Here is a 14944-nt window from a genome sequence, read left to right as displayed (position 1 = left end):
AAAGATGCATTCAATCAGAAATACAGAAATCCTGTGGAACCACTGCTTGTCCACACGAGCCTTTTAATTTCTCGTGTGTGCATGGGATACAGAAGATGCTTCAGAGATACGTATCCAAGAGCATCTGTATAAAGGGCCAGACCTTAAACAGTATCACGTTCGCTCCTTAAATTAACTTTTATTGAACATCTCTGCATCAGCCCGTGGACTAGTCCTCAGAGCTACAGACCTGTCCCTGTCCTTACCTACACAATCCCTGTCCTCCAAACAACTAGCCATCCAGGGGGACAGAAAGGCAAGGAGGCTGGGGAGCACACAAAAGGGACACCTAACCCTGGCGTGGGTGGGGAGTACAGGAAGGCAGGGATGGCTTCCCTGAGGGAATGGCTGCCTCTGAGGTCTGAAGAGGAAAGATGAAACAGGTGAATGAAATAACAGGGGCTTTCAGAAACAGGAAACAGCCTGTACACAGAGCACAGAGAGTGCAACATTTGGGAAAGGCATCTAGATCGGTAAGGCTGGCGTAAAGGAGCTCCTACCATAAAGGGCCTTATCTACCCTGCTGGGCTTTCTCCAGCAGGTGCCTAGGGTGGTGGAAGTATTTTACGCAGGGGATTCACACAATCTGAATTGCATTTTATAATTATCCCCCTCAGAGCAGTGAGAAAATGACTTGGGGGTTGGGAGGACAGTGAAAATGAAAATAGGAAAACCAGCTGGTGACAGATGAAGAAACCCAGGAGAGAACTGCCAAAGGCCTGCATAAGGCAAGTGAGATGGAGACGAGTCACAGCCAGAGAAATCAGGAGCAAACTGAGAAATACTTGACCGTCAAAGGAGTGGGTAAAGGGAGGGAGGAGTCCAGGATGACATTCTGATTTGCAGCTGGAAGGGTGTGCTAATAGTCATCAATGCTGTCAATGCAGAGCCCATGTGTTGGGAGGGGGCGGAGCAGAGAGGGAGGACGAGTTTCATACCGCACACAGGGGACTGAGGTGCTGCCCAAAAGTTAATGCCTGGGAGCGTGTTGCATGTATGTGCGGGATGCAAAGGAGCACCCGTGGGCCCTCGAGGAACAGAACACTATTGTGAATGGGGAACAGCAACATCAAAGAGACCCAATGAGGAGAGACCGGGGAGGGGGCCAGAAAGCCTGGTAGAGAGTAATACACTAACATGCATGCATTGCTATTAACCTATTACCCAATATTATAAAATTATATACTTGAGTATCTTACAAACCTTGAGGGGAGTTTTAAATACATGTCTGTTACATATTCAAAATTTATTATGAATACTTAATTTGAAAAAGATTTTTCATCCATCAGTTAAGACCATTTGTCTTTATTTAGAAATGAGTACATTTGCAAATTATAACTGAAGCGAAAACTGGTGAATGTTTAAACCTATCAAAGTACAAGAGGGATCACTAATCAGTCCTGAAGTGTTAGCAGCTGCTGATCTTCTGGGGCACAGGTTTAGTGATAGCTTGGCAGCATTCTAACCTGTTGTTCTAGCGCCTGTAGTCGGCAAACTGCAGCTCGCGAGCCACATGTGGCTCTTTGGCCCCTTGAGTGTGGCTCTTCCACTGGCCTGAGCGAGTCTATTTTGAAGAAGTGGCATTAGAAGAAGTTTAAGTTTAAAAAATTTGGCTCTCAAAAGAAATTTCAATCGTTGTACTGTTGATATTTGGCTCTGTTGACTAATGAGTTTGCCGACCACTGTTCTAGCCTCACTGCAGACTGTGAGAGTACTTCCGTAGGCCCAGGTTCGCCACTATTTTTCGTAGCAAACTTTCAGTGTTGACCTTAAGTTCTTCATGTCAGTAAGAGGTGAGTGACTGTAACGTCAGATAAACTCATGGACAAAGGGTAGCTACATGAACTCAAAGACCAAATTATTCGATTTTTGTGGTCATTTCTAACAACTGAATGGCTACACTCAAAAGAGAAACATAAATTAAAACTACAAGAAGATCCTTTTTCCCTACCAGGAAAGGATTTGAAAGTCAGGGAGGGTGTGGGGAACAGCACTGTTTTACACGCTGATGGGAGGGGGCATCAGAGCATCCGGCCTAGCGGGCATCTGGCACTTCCGATCATGACTTAAAATGCAAGCACCATAATCCAGCCATTCTACTTCGAGAAATGTATCCTACGGTTAACATTTATGCAGGCACAAAATAGCATGTCTGTGAGATTATACACTGCAGCCCTGCCTGTAAGATCAAAGGTCAGAAGCCACCCAAAGATCCATCAGGAAGAGTCTAGTTAAATAAAGATGGCAAACATCTGCTATGGAACATACACATCTGTTTAAAACATACAGAACAAGGCGGTTCTTTAGGTCCAGATTCATATTATCTCCAAAATATGCCATAAAGTGAAAAAGAAACAGAAGAGTTTGTAGTATGTGAACATTTGAATTAAAAAGCATAAATCTATATAAAAACACACATGTAGGTATGTGTGTGTGTTTGCAAAAAATAACTCTTGAGGTATATACAAACCAGAATGGGGGCTTGCCTCTCAAAAGGGGAGCAGGGTCTGTAAAGGAGGGTTAGGATGGAGACTGTCTTAGAATACATTAAGTGCAAGTATTACCTATTTTATCATTAAACCCCCCAAACAAACTTAGTAAGCCCTCCCATAGCTGTGGTTATTACACTGGAACATTGCAACTATGAAATGACATGAGCAGAGCCCAAACTGGGGATTGAAGTACTGAATTTTAACCCTGTATTTGCTGTTTGATAATGGGAAAGTTCTTGTAAAGTTAGAGTATGCAGATCAAATGAAAAGTAAAACACACTTCATATATACAGCACATTAAATCCTAGGCCATAATTGAGGTGTTGTTTTTCTTTCCCTTAGAGGGGAAGAAACACACAAATAAGATATGATTCCCTCCTAAAGACATCCGCAGTGTCACAGGGTGGAGGGGATATGTTAATAATAAGCATATAACACAGCAAAATAATTTCAGTATTTGTTGCCATCTTGCCCTACTGCCTCCTGGATTATAACTGTCTCATCCCGGGTACTGTGCCTCTCCCCTAGAAAAAACCCCCCACATGTTTCCTGAATGGAACTGAATTCTGAGAGCCTAAGTCAAGTCATAAAGACATACGCATGCCATTGCGGTAGCAGAGAACAATTCTCTGTGTGCATCAGAAGGTGAAATTAAACTGGGTCATAGAGGATGAATTCTGCAGCACAGAAGGGGCCTTCCCTCACCTACACAGTACAGCTGGGATGGGGAGAGCAGTAAGTTACGTGAGCTCTAAGGGCCTTCCCAGGTCTATGGTTTAAGATTCTGAGAGGAGAATGGAAGACCCTGTGTGAGCTTTATATCACTGTCTCCAAAGGAGGGGAAGCAGAGACAGAAGGTACCAGGTTGCAGACCCTAAGAATTATACCCACAGCAGAAACAAAATGGAGGGTATAAAGCAAGAACATCTAAGAAATTGTGCAGAGAAATGCAAACGGAAGTGGAATAGTAATAAATATGAATACAAAGAAGGGAAGATAATCCATTCCGGTGGGAAGATAATCAGCTGGTGTTGAGACAAACAGAAAGCACTAGAAAGTAAGTGCCCGTGGAGGAGGGAGGGCCAAGCCAAACAACCTTCACTACATCAACTTGAATGTTGCTTTAAGTTAAATTGGAAAACGAGTGTTGATAAGAAATAAAAACTGAGAAAAGACAAACAAACAGCTTTAAAACGATCCCCATCTAAAAAAGTCTACACTGAATTAGAGGGATTTCTGGTTTATGCATAGCAGCTGTATTATTATACTTTACAGTAATTAAAAGTGAAAGACTCCCTTCTTACCCATGTGTTCCATATAATAATAGTATTAAATTAAAAAGAACTTGAGTTTTTAAAACTCCTTTATTTTCATTTGACACATGTGGATTTAAAATACCTCTGGAATTCTGAAAGGCACCCAAAGGTAGAGTGTTAAATAATGGAAAATATTAACAACCATAAAAAGAAGCTGGTAACTTATTTTCTTCCCAGATGCTAAAACTCTCTTGCTTTCCAATTTCAAGGGAAGAGTGTTAATGCGCACATTTAAAAAGCACAATAGATGCTAACTGGAATCACGTCTTCTTAATCTTGCACAAAAACCCTAGAGAGAATGAATTATTGGCCCATGGAAATACTTTCATTTCACTATTCTTTGTCAGGAGAATTGTGAAAATTGTGCAAGTCAGAGTCTGTATGGAAGGCTGGTAATCATGTGAGATGACAGGGAGACTGGGGCTTTTCAGCTGCCTTCATAATGTGCTGAGGAAGACACAGGCCAGGCCTGGGAGCCGGTCCTCAGTCAGCATCAGCCCGCACTCCACCAATCACAGGACTCCCGACAGCCTTACAACTGGAGCCCAGAGCTGGAGAAGAGAAACGGCAGTAATAGCTTCCTCATTCCTAATGGATGCCTCCATTATGTGCTTTAAGCACCGCCAGCACGACTGTTCTCAGTGCATCTCAATAAAAATAACTTCAGCTACACACAAGTCATGAATTATATTTTATGATAATGTGCTGCTGAGAAACAAAGTGTCTTTTTCAGGGGGAACATAAAAATTCTTCTTCCTTGAAGATAAGGTATGGACACTTTTTAATTTAACTGCCTGGTGCCTTCCAAACAACTTTCCTGACAGACTCCCCAGGTGAAAATGCTGTCATCAGATTTTAGAGAACCAAAGTCAAATGAGTAAGTTGTTTCATCTTTTCAAGTGAAACAGGAAATGTCTGAAGAACGACATCTGACATAGGTGTCAGCCCTGGACGGGAGGCCAGGCACATTATATCAGGGTGGAGGGAGGACTAGGAACCAGCTGCCTCAGGTCCTTCACATTCAACACAGCCGAAGATTTAAGGTAATTTTTTATTTCTCTCCAATTTGGCTGTTTTCCTTTTCATCTTTCTGTCTCAAGGCACCCAAGTGAAATACGTAGTAGACATATAACTAGGGTTGCCAGATGATAACAAGACATCCAGTTACACATGGATTTCAGGTAAATGAATAACTTCTTAGAAAATATGTCACACATGTTGTAGTGGTCATATATTTAAGCAAAACAAAATATTATTTACCTGAAATTCAAACTGAACTGAGTGTCCTGTATTTTTCTTTGCTCACTAACATATCACGTGGACTGTATTCCAGGCAAGTCTGTTGTCCCAGTGGGGACGGGAAGGGTTGGTCCGTGGCAGTGCACGTAAGTGGGGCGACACAGCAAATGGGCATGGCTATGGTGATACATTTGAACTGGGTGCAAAGACTTACGACAGAGGACGAGCAGGGGGAGGCTGGCAGGGCAGTGGGAGGCATTCGCCCAGGGGAGGTGGTGCCTACATGTTCTCTGGTCTTGGTTCCATGCAGGTCCTCTGCCCTCTCTGCTGGTTCTTCCTCATCCCAGTGAGTTTCGTAGCGGCAGCGTATCACCAATAACAGTAGGAACCGAGACCTTTTTAGATTTGATAAATACTTTGAAAATATAGTAACTGCCATGTCTATGTAGATCTTCTTTGACTATTTTTAAATCAGTGCTTTTATATTAAATGTTTGCAAAGGATTTGATCATGAGCTTTGCTTTCCCCTATTCCTACTATTCCTGGGAGTGCCTGGGTGGGGAGGTGGAGGGGAGAGAAAATGCTACTAAATAGGACATTCGTAAATAAAGACCTGGGAAACGTTCTATCTTCTGTCATGACCCCACCTGCCCGTAAAGGGAAGTTCCAGATGCTCGCTGGTGTCCTGTTGAATGGAACAGGGCAGCATTCTCCCTGTTTCTAGCCTGCCTGATGCTACTTTCTCATTTCCAGGTATCATGACTTCGGCTGGTTCTCTCCTCAACCTTTCTCTGTGCTTTAGGTTTTAGGTTCTGACTCACCCTATTCCTCTGGCTTGAGCACGCCCTGTTGTGTTGGTACAAAGGATTCCAATACTTTGGTTGGAACCCTGGTGCTGCCAACATGCCCCATCCCCACCCCCACTGAGGGGCTGGGGAGGAAAGACAGTTAGACTGGGCTCTGTTAGAAGCCCAGTGCCCAGCAGTGCCTGATCCTTGTCTCTTAGTCTCTGATGATATTAGCCTTGATGTCCAGCTTAAATCAATCGAGTTTCCTTTGCCCCAGGCTGGTGGGGAATGAATCAGGTGGGGAAAGAGTGGAGGCGAGGGTGGACATTTTTGGGATAAGCTTAGCTGCTTAATCATCTGCTTTACAGGGAGTTCATTCAATGAATCCTCGGTGCTCTTTCCCTATTACTGTCCTCTGTCTCTCCTTATTCCTTTTCACACAATGTTTCTATTTCTACCGAATGTTCGCCTATCGAGAATGAGAGCTGAGTTAGACAAGAGAGGCAGGGTAAGAAGGCCACTTCAGCCCTGAGCCTGAGGTGTGTTGGTCAGTCGGCCTTTGGTTAAAGCAGTGGTCGGCAAACTCGTTAGTCAACAGAGCCAAATATCAACAGTACAATGATTGAAATTTCTTTTGAGAGCGAAAATTTTTAAACTTAAACTTCTTCTAATGCCACTTCTTCAAAATAGACTCGCCCAGGCCGTGGTATTTTGTGGAAGAGCCACACTCAAGGGGCCCAAGAGCCACATGTGGCTCGCGAGCCGCAGTTTGCCGACCACGGGGTTAGAGCATCTTACACTGCGGGTATTTGGTTCCTTGTGGCATAGAGGTTGTGGGCATAGGCTCTGGAGTTACACATCTCTATAACTTGTCAGATGTGTGGCCTTGAGCAGTTACTCAATCTCTCTGTGTCTCAGTTTCTTTATCTGTAAAATGGGAGATAGAGTACTCATCTTACAGGTTGGTATAAAGCTTAATGAGTTACGTGTGCATGTAAAGCTTTGGGGATGGTGCCAGTTACATGGTGTGCTTTAAAAGTTGAATAGTAACAGTAACAGTAACAATAACAATAATAATAATCCAGTTGGATTCAATTCTCCTGGTCAATCCTCAGGGTAACTGGCAGAGCCAAATTCTGGCATCTATGGGTCCCCGGATATCTCACTGTAACAACACTAAACTCTCTGCCATTTACACATCCTTCCAATACCACCTATCCCTGAAGTTATAGTAACAAAATAAATTAACTAACATGTAAAAATGTTTAATTTTTAGAACAATGTCAAAGTGGAAGGTAAAGAGAAAAAGACATACATATAATATCACAAAGGTAGGCTCACAAAACACGATCTGCTACTGAACTTGAATCACAAGCTGAGGAGTGTTAAACACTGAGGACAAAGCTTTGGGTCAGGTTGGCAGAGGCCGGGAAGCACAAGGTGGTTACAGATCTTGACTGGGGAGCTGTGTCTGCACCTCCTGTGACAACTGCAAGGTCACCTTGAGAAACAAGGTACTTTACCAAATGAAAGCCAAGTTTTTGCACCGAGAGCTCCTTTATTTAGTACGTCCTTTATTTTGAGACTGAGTTATCCATTTGGCTTTAGAGCGGAGTTGATGGCGACAATAAATGGGTTTAGTATTCACTAAAGTGCTCACTTCCCTGAGCATGGTTTTAGTATGACATGTGAAAATGTAACAGGAAGGGAACTCAATCAATTAGACATTTATCCAATCGTTTCCGATATTTAGCAACATCCCGAAAATTACTTTTTAAACATTTTTTAGTCTTTGCCAAAGATGGGGAATGGAGTTAAGTGCACAAATGGCTTTGGACAATCTGCTGCCGAGGACTGTTTTAAGCATGGCGTAAACATGCCAAATCAATAACTGGTTTCTTTATCTGCATGTGCCATGAAAATCTGGCTATCATAGAGTGCCGGATCCATTAAAAACTGAATTTGCTATTTCCAGACAGCAGATAGCTCAAAGCTCAACAGGGCCAGCAGGCAACAATCCAAATTCCCATCTCCCTCTCTAGAACAACTCAAAGCACTCTGTTGCTACATTATGTTATTCAAAGCCCAGGAGATAATGAAGGCTTGACAATGCTGCGGCTGCCTCAGGATTGAGTCAAATGGCCATTATTCTTCAAACATAAAGAGCTGGGTAAAGTGACTTTTATCTTAAATCGCCAGACAAATCTGATTAATGGAGAAATGTAAATCAATACATGGTTTCCAAAATAAAACTGTTCTTTTCCCTTAAGGTATGATATATGTATTTATGAAACAATGTCACAGAGACTATTAGTCTCTTAAAGAAGAAAGGACAGTGGTAGAAACCAAGACTTTCCCACCCCCTAGACTTTGGAAATAGATTTTTGCTATATGCTTCTGTCCAAACAGAGCTGCATTGAAGGTTTGGCTTTTTTTTTTTTTTTTTTTTTTTTTACTATATATCACTGTATACTAGTGGATATGAATTCCCAGACATGTTTGTATTAATAACAGTTCTTAAGGTAGTCTTAAAAATGTGAATTATGGAAATACAAATGAATTGTTTTGTATGTTTAATGTTGCAATTGAAATGCATATACTGATACATTAACTTACTATTATTCCATTCAAGTTCTGCCTAGAATAATCTATTTTTTTTAAAAAAATATGTTTTTATTGATTTTAGCAAGAGAGAAAGGGAGGAGAGAGAGAGAGAGAGAAAAACATCTATGTGAGAGAGAAACATTGATTGGCTGCCTCCCACGTACACCCATACTGGGAATCAAGCTAACAACCTGGGCATGTGTCTTGACCAGGAGTCGAACTGGCCACCTTTCAGTGCACAGGGCGATGCTCAACCAACAGAGCCACACTGGCCAGGGCAATGCTTAGAGTAATCTTAAGGATAAAAATACTTTATAGTAATTCTCAAAGACATCAATATCTTTACAGTATCTAATTATATAATGAACTATAGGCCCAGGGCATGAAAATTTGTGCACTCGGGGGAGTCCCTCAGCCCGGCCTGCACCCACTTGCAGTCCGGGACCCCCCGGGGGATGTCTGCCTGCCAGCAATCGGATATCCCTCTCACAGTCCAGGAGCCCTGGCTCTTTACTGCCTGCCTGCCTGCTCGCTGCTCCTTACCACTTGGCCAGCTGCTCCTTAGCCCTGCCTCGGAAGCGGGAGAGGTTCCTGCCACTGCCACTGCCACTGTGCTCACCAGACATGAGCCTGGCTTCTGGCCGAGCTGCGCTCCCCCTGTGGGAGCGCACTGACCACCAGGGGGCAGCTCCTGCGTTGAGCATCTGCCCCCTGGTGGTCAGTGCGCATCATAGCGACTGGTGGCTCTGCCATTCGATTTGCATATTAGGCTTTTATTATATAGGATAATATGGTAGAATATTGATTTTACCCTCCTCATCTTTTATGCTCAGACACACTTTTTGTCCTTTACCCAACTACCAACACATGTTCAACCACTCTTTCACTATTTCTCTCTTATTAAACCACTCTCCATAGTAATATCGCATTTATCTAGCTGTTCCTAAGAGAGTTTTCAAGTTAAACTTTATTCTTAAAATATCAATGTTTCTAAAAGTAGGTTATACACATCTCTACTATTTTAAAATAAAACATCTGTTTCTTGATGCAATTTAGGCCAATTATTTTACCCTGGAACTACTAAAATGTATAGGGATATTTGGGTATCTGGGTCCAAATTAAGTGGTCGTGGGCAGCTGCACATTTAGAGTTCCTCTGTTAATGACTTACAGTTTTTATGGCCTTGGCCTTGCCTTCATTTAGTATGCTGCCACTTCTTAATGGAGCTCTGACTTCTTGAAGCAATAACCACCCTCTTTTTAACTGCTGCTAGGGTTGACTGTGGTATGGAAAACCAGGCATCTTTGTTTGTTAGGACTGTTTTTTGTAAAAAAAGTGGACTGTTTGTAGATGGGGGACTAAAAAAGTAATGAAGTGGGGAGGGAGAATTAAATAATAATTTTGCCAGGCTGGGCCCAGGTTAGCTTATCTACAGGTTCTGAGCTGAGATTACTGCATAAAAGACCCCGGTTGAGTAAAGTACTCATGTTCCTTTTCTGTCTTCCTCATCGGCTAACTAATCAAGTGTCTTCATACATAGCTGGTTGTTGTTGTTTTTTGACACATATGAATTTGTTTACAGTTCAACTGATATATGTCTATGCATGTAGAAAGTTTATTAAAATGACACTAGTCACCAAAAGAAAAAGAAAAACTTACTTCACCAATACAGGAGCTGTATAATAATGTTACTTCTCATGTGTGTCCACTGATTTATATCTTCAAGCGTAGAAAATTATTAAAATAACAATAGTCACTAAAAGAAAATAAGAAGCCCTCTTCATACAATACAGAAACTATAATAGTGACAACCTGTTAAGGACTCACTCACCTTTAATAGTCTAGGCCACTCTGTTGACTAATGAGTTTGCCGACCACTGGACTAGACTAAATGTTACCGCGTAGTTGGAAGCTGTGAGGATTAGGCAATTTTGGCATATTGTGTGCAAAGAGGTAAAGGGTAGTATATGACAGTGGTCGGCAAACTCATTAGTCAACAGAGCGGCAAACCGCGGCTCACGAGCCGCATGTGGCTCGCGAGCCGTGGTTTGCTGACCACTGGTCTAGGCTATGTGCATTCATAGAGGTTAACTGTGTTTAGGATCTTAGTCAACTGTGCACATGTTAAAAACCACTATAAACCCAAACAGAATTTTGTAACTTTTTCTTTCCAAGCATTTTCATATTTTATAATAGCTTTCTACATGAGCAGATTATTAACACCTGTGTTTGACTAATAAATCTAGATTTCCCCCTAAACACATAATTCTGATAAAAATCTAACAAGAAAGAAAAGAAGAAAGGAAGGAAATAAGAAAGAAACATCTTTTATATGCATAGTAATATTTTCTTCAAGCTAAAGATAGAAAGCACACGCCAATTTGCATAGCTTCCATAAAATTGTTCTAATTATACCCTACTCTACTTACCTGTGACTTATCCAAAGGAAAATTCAACTTCAAGCTGGCTTTCTGTGACCTTGAAGGCCTGTGACCCTGAACCTTTCCTGGTAGTCAGTATGATGTGTTTCCAGAAATTACAAGCTATGTTTATTATGATTCTTAAAATAACAGAAGAAATACATGAACAAAATATCATCAGATTACCTGCTTTTTTGAATTCCCTTTACCAATATTACCGTCTATTAGGACAGATAAATGGGAATTAACTTTGGTAAAAGCCTTTCTGCATTTGTCTATATTATAAGAACCCCTGAAAAAATATATATATTTTAAATAGACACGGAATCAGAGATTACAGTCTGGAATGAAATGCTTCCAGTCTACAGGAAAATTTGCCTTGGAGTATAAAAAAATGAATCAGGTATTTCCCTTGAGGCTCATTCTGAGTGCACATTTTGTTCTAAGCTTTGTTTGCCTTTTGCAACAGCATTTAAGAGAAAACCAACTGACCATTTACAACCCAAACAATGGCTTTAGAGCAGCACCATTAAGGACCGCACCTGGCCAGACTCAAACAACACGTCTGTTTAACCTGGTGACTTTCCTGTGTCTGGGGTCAGGCAGGAGCAATCTTGGTTGGAAGGAAGGAAAGAAGAGCAAATATAACTGACTCACTGAGAACAAAACAGTTGCACCAACTATGCTTTGTAATTACAACTGTTTCAACAGTTGCTAGTAGGCAAGGCTGTCATTTAAGTGACCCACTATAATTTGGGACAAAGCCCCCGGAAATTATGGCACTTCAGAACAGGAGTGCATTTCTGAGTTTACTGAGCATAATACGCCCACTGAAATGCGGAGTAGTCCTTCTTTGGTATACATTTACATCAAGGGAAACATTAGCAATAAAAGGAATTTAGCTAGAAAGGAAAAGAATACCATAACATTCACGTTTGGGAGCAGACCATAGTTTATTTTACTTTTGCATCTTTTTCATTATGCACTATTTCAATCATATAGAAACTATACAGGGACTAGAACCATTAGCCCACAAACCCATCATTCAGTTTCAATAATCAGCATTTGGCCAATCTTATTTTACTCTATCCTACCACTCCCCTCCTTGAATTCTTTTTGAAAACAAATCCAATACAGCCTATATTTTATTTTATAAAAGCTTTAATTTATGATATATGTACACATTTAACCTAAAGATCACTCCACAAATCTTATTAAGCATGACATGTTTTAACCAACTTTAACCACCCCTTTTAGTATTTTACACTAAAACCTATCTGCCTAGAAAACTAATTTGTTTGAATATAATTGGTTAATTAAAATGACAAAGTAACTTGAATCGTAACCCTCTATTATTTTATTTACGGGGGTGGGGGGAGGGAGAAACATTCTGAGGTTGAGAAAATAGTGTATGTTATGCAGTCCCTTGTGATTTTCATCTTTGTGGACACTGATCAACAAGAGACAAGGTTAAAAGTAATACAGTTGGACTTGTCTGGATGGAGCTTAGAAAAATGGGAGGAGGCTAGTGAGGGGCAGGAGAGCTGCCTAGCAGGAAACTTTTCCCTTTTCCTTCACCACACAGACAGAATAAATCAGAATGCCAACAGGCCAAACCCTGGAAGTTTCAAAAATCACTCATAGGCAGTCCAGTTACTTATAATAATTTATTACAGATCTTAAAGCAAAGATCAAAAGGAACTCCATCTAGCATTTATTTTCAATTCCTCATTGCCTGATGACTAATTTGTAGAGGAATGAAGTCTTCACAAGGGAAGCCAAAATAATCTGAGGTGACTTTGATACAATGCCACAAAGGATATGAAGAGGAAGCCGGTAGAAGCTGCAAATGGCCAAGTTCCATTAAGAGTTCTAATAAAAGAATAATGGAATTTCCCTTAACTGTGAATTAAAAAATGTTAGAAGTGGGCAAAATTTAGACAAGCAGGCAAAACATTTGTCACAGCCTTTTGTTGTTAAATGTTAACTTTAGCCACTGTTGCATTTATGTTCATTACATGGTTTCATCTAAAAAAATGCAACTTTCCCAATAGAAATCTGGCCACATTCCTTTTGCTTTTGTATATTACTTATCAGCCTGCACCTTCCACCTGCATTGTCAGATACTATGAGCTCTCTCAACCTCTTTCAAACAAATGGCCATATTATGCAAACTGATTGATTTAACTCCAAAAAAGCAACTTGAAATGATATAATTTTTAGTCATGTATATAGCTATGGTCACATGGAGGAGAATAAACATCTCTTTTAAAAATTTTTGGTGCTTAAGTCAAATTGATCATGATAGAAACACTAGAAGCTATTCAAATTCTTTCAACTTCTATGAACAACTGGCATGATTTTTCCCTCCTGAATCCAGACATCTTCATATTCAGAGCTGAGGAAAGTAGTTTTCACACTACTTATTTTGGCTAGTTAAAAAATCCCCACCACATGTCTCCCTGTAAATTCATAGATAAAGATTTAAGTTTATATTAGCAATTCGACTGTGCAAATTTTTTGTTTGCTTCTGAAGTCACCTCAAATTAACAGATTTACTGGAATCTTATGTGATAAAGAAGTTTTACACAACTCTGAGAAATCTCACAATGTATTTCCCTATGAAGATGTGATATTGAGCATTTTCTTTAAAAACAGTTATATGTGTGTTTTTTAAAAAAGAGTCCGTATCTTTTACAAATATAGTGAAATGCTTATAAGTAAAAAGATGTCTGGGAATTCTTCAAATACAGGCAGTGGAGAGCCAGGGGTATTAAAGAATCAAAGCAGGCCATGGGTACATAAAGCTGTGGGATGGATGTGTAGGGGTCCCTACACTATTTGGTCTTCTGTGTAGCAAAACTAATGGCAGTGGATATTTCACATATAATGCTATGCACTGCTTTTCGTTAGGGTTTTTATTCGGAAAATAACTTTCTATCAGGAGCAATGGAGAACCAAGAATTGGTAGTGAATATTTCAATTATCTGTACCAATCCAAAAGCCAAGTCCATCACTACATTGCTTGGTAAGAAAAAAAAAAAAACAACAAACAAACACCCCAAAACCTGTCTTCGCAGTCTTTGAGATTTCAGTGACAATAAGTAACTAGATTTTAATGTGAATAAAATATAATTATTTTAGTTCAAAATACAAATTTTCTGGTTTCTTTTAAAGACATAGAGTTGGAAACTAAGATAGAAATGGAACTGGTAAGTGTACTTTAAAATCACGACATACCAGGGGACATTGTGCCATACATTCAGAAAGATTTCTCTACCATCCAATAACGGTAATCACATGCATCTCTTACCTTGTGATCATACGGACTGTAAGAGTGAAATACCCGAGAAAGATCTTTTGTTCTTTGCTTTTTCTGTGGAAGAAAACACAGACATCTGAGTTGATAGGTGGCAAAACATACACGTGCATATGTATCTATATGTACATCTCTCTCTCTGTATTTATTTCTCTGTCTGCATTAAGATAATGTGTATTGAGATATTCTTCCTTGTGCAAGGTGAGGGGCTCCAGCGTCAACATGGGACATGTGGATGAAATTAGAAACCAAAGCCACTTGATGGTTACGTGGGTCATGGTCACAGGCCAGCCAGGCCACTTCTTAGAAGGTTGCATAATTACAACATTAATCATCAAAAACTCTATTTATAGACACATAACTTAGAGACTAAAATGAAAAAAAAAAAAGGAAAGAAACCTCTGAATTTCATTGTAATATCAACTGCTGTTACTCTAAATTGGGCACTTGCGTTGTCTATTTAAACAATACACCTCCTTCAGGCCCCAGGTCACAGCTTGGGTCTGTCTGCTTCAGGTGGTCACCTTTGTTCTGTCACTGTTATTTAGTTCAGGTGCCTTGCATGGTTTTCTCATTAATTTAACAAATATTTATTAAGTGCCTGAAATTGGAACTTTTTCCCTGCAATTCATTTCAATTTTTAAATATAATTATCATCTTTGCACAAATATCTGCCAGACTGAGAGTGAAAGTTTTTCTTTTCCGTTAATCCTCAACCGAGGCTATA

General features: G+C 40.4%; 1 protein-coding gene across 5 annotated transcripts in view; it reads right to left on the bottom strand.

The window, feature by feature from the left end:
- Positions 1–14944, bottom strand: part of CDKAL1 (CDKAL1 threonylcarbamoyladenosine tRNA methylthiotransferase) — a gene marked incomplete at its 5' end in the record, with an annotated part of 659036 nt that overhangs the window by 113872 nt on the left and 530220 nt on the right. For all 5 annotated transcript variants that reach the window (XM_079776595.1, XM_079776597.1, XM_079776596.1 and 2 more), the window contains one exon: positions 14212–14274. In XM_079776595.1, coding sequence (XP_079632721.1) covers positions 14212–14274 — 63 coding nt within the window. The remainder of the gene's footprint in view (positions 1–14211; positions 14275–14944) is intronic.

The sequence above is a fragment of the Cnephaeus nilssonii genome (assembly GCF_951640355.1).
Source record: "Cnephaeus nilssonii genome assembly, chromosome: 7".
NCBI classification, from domain to species: Eukaryota; Metazoa; Chordata; class Mammalia; order Chiroptera; family Vespertilionidae; genus Cnephaeus; species Cnephaeus nilssonii.
This window is presented reverse-complemented; position numbering and strand designations above follow the sequence as displayed.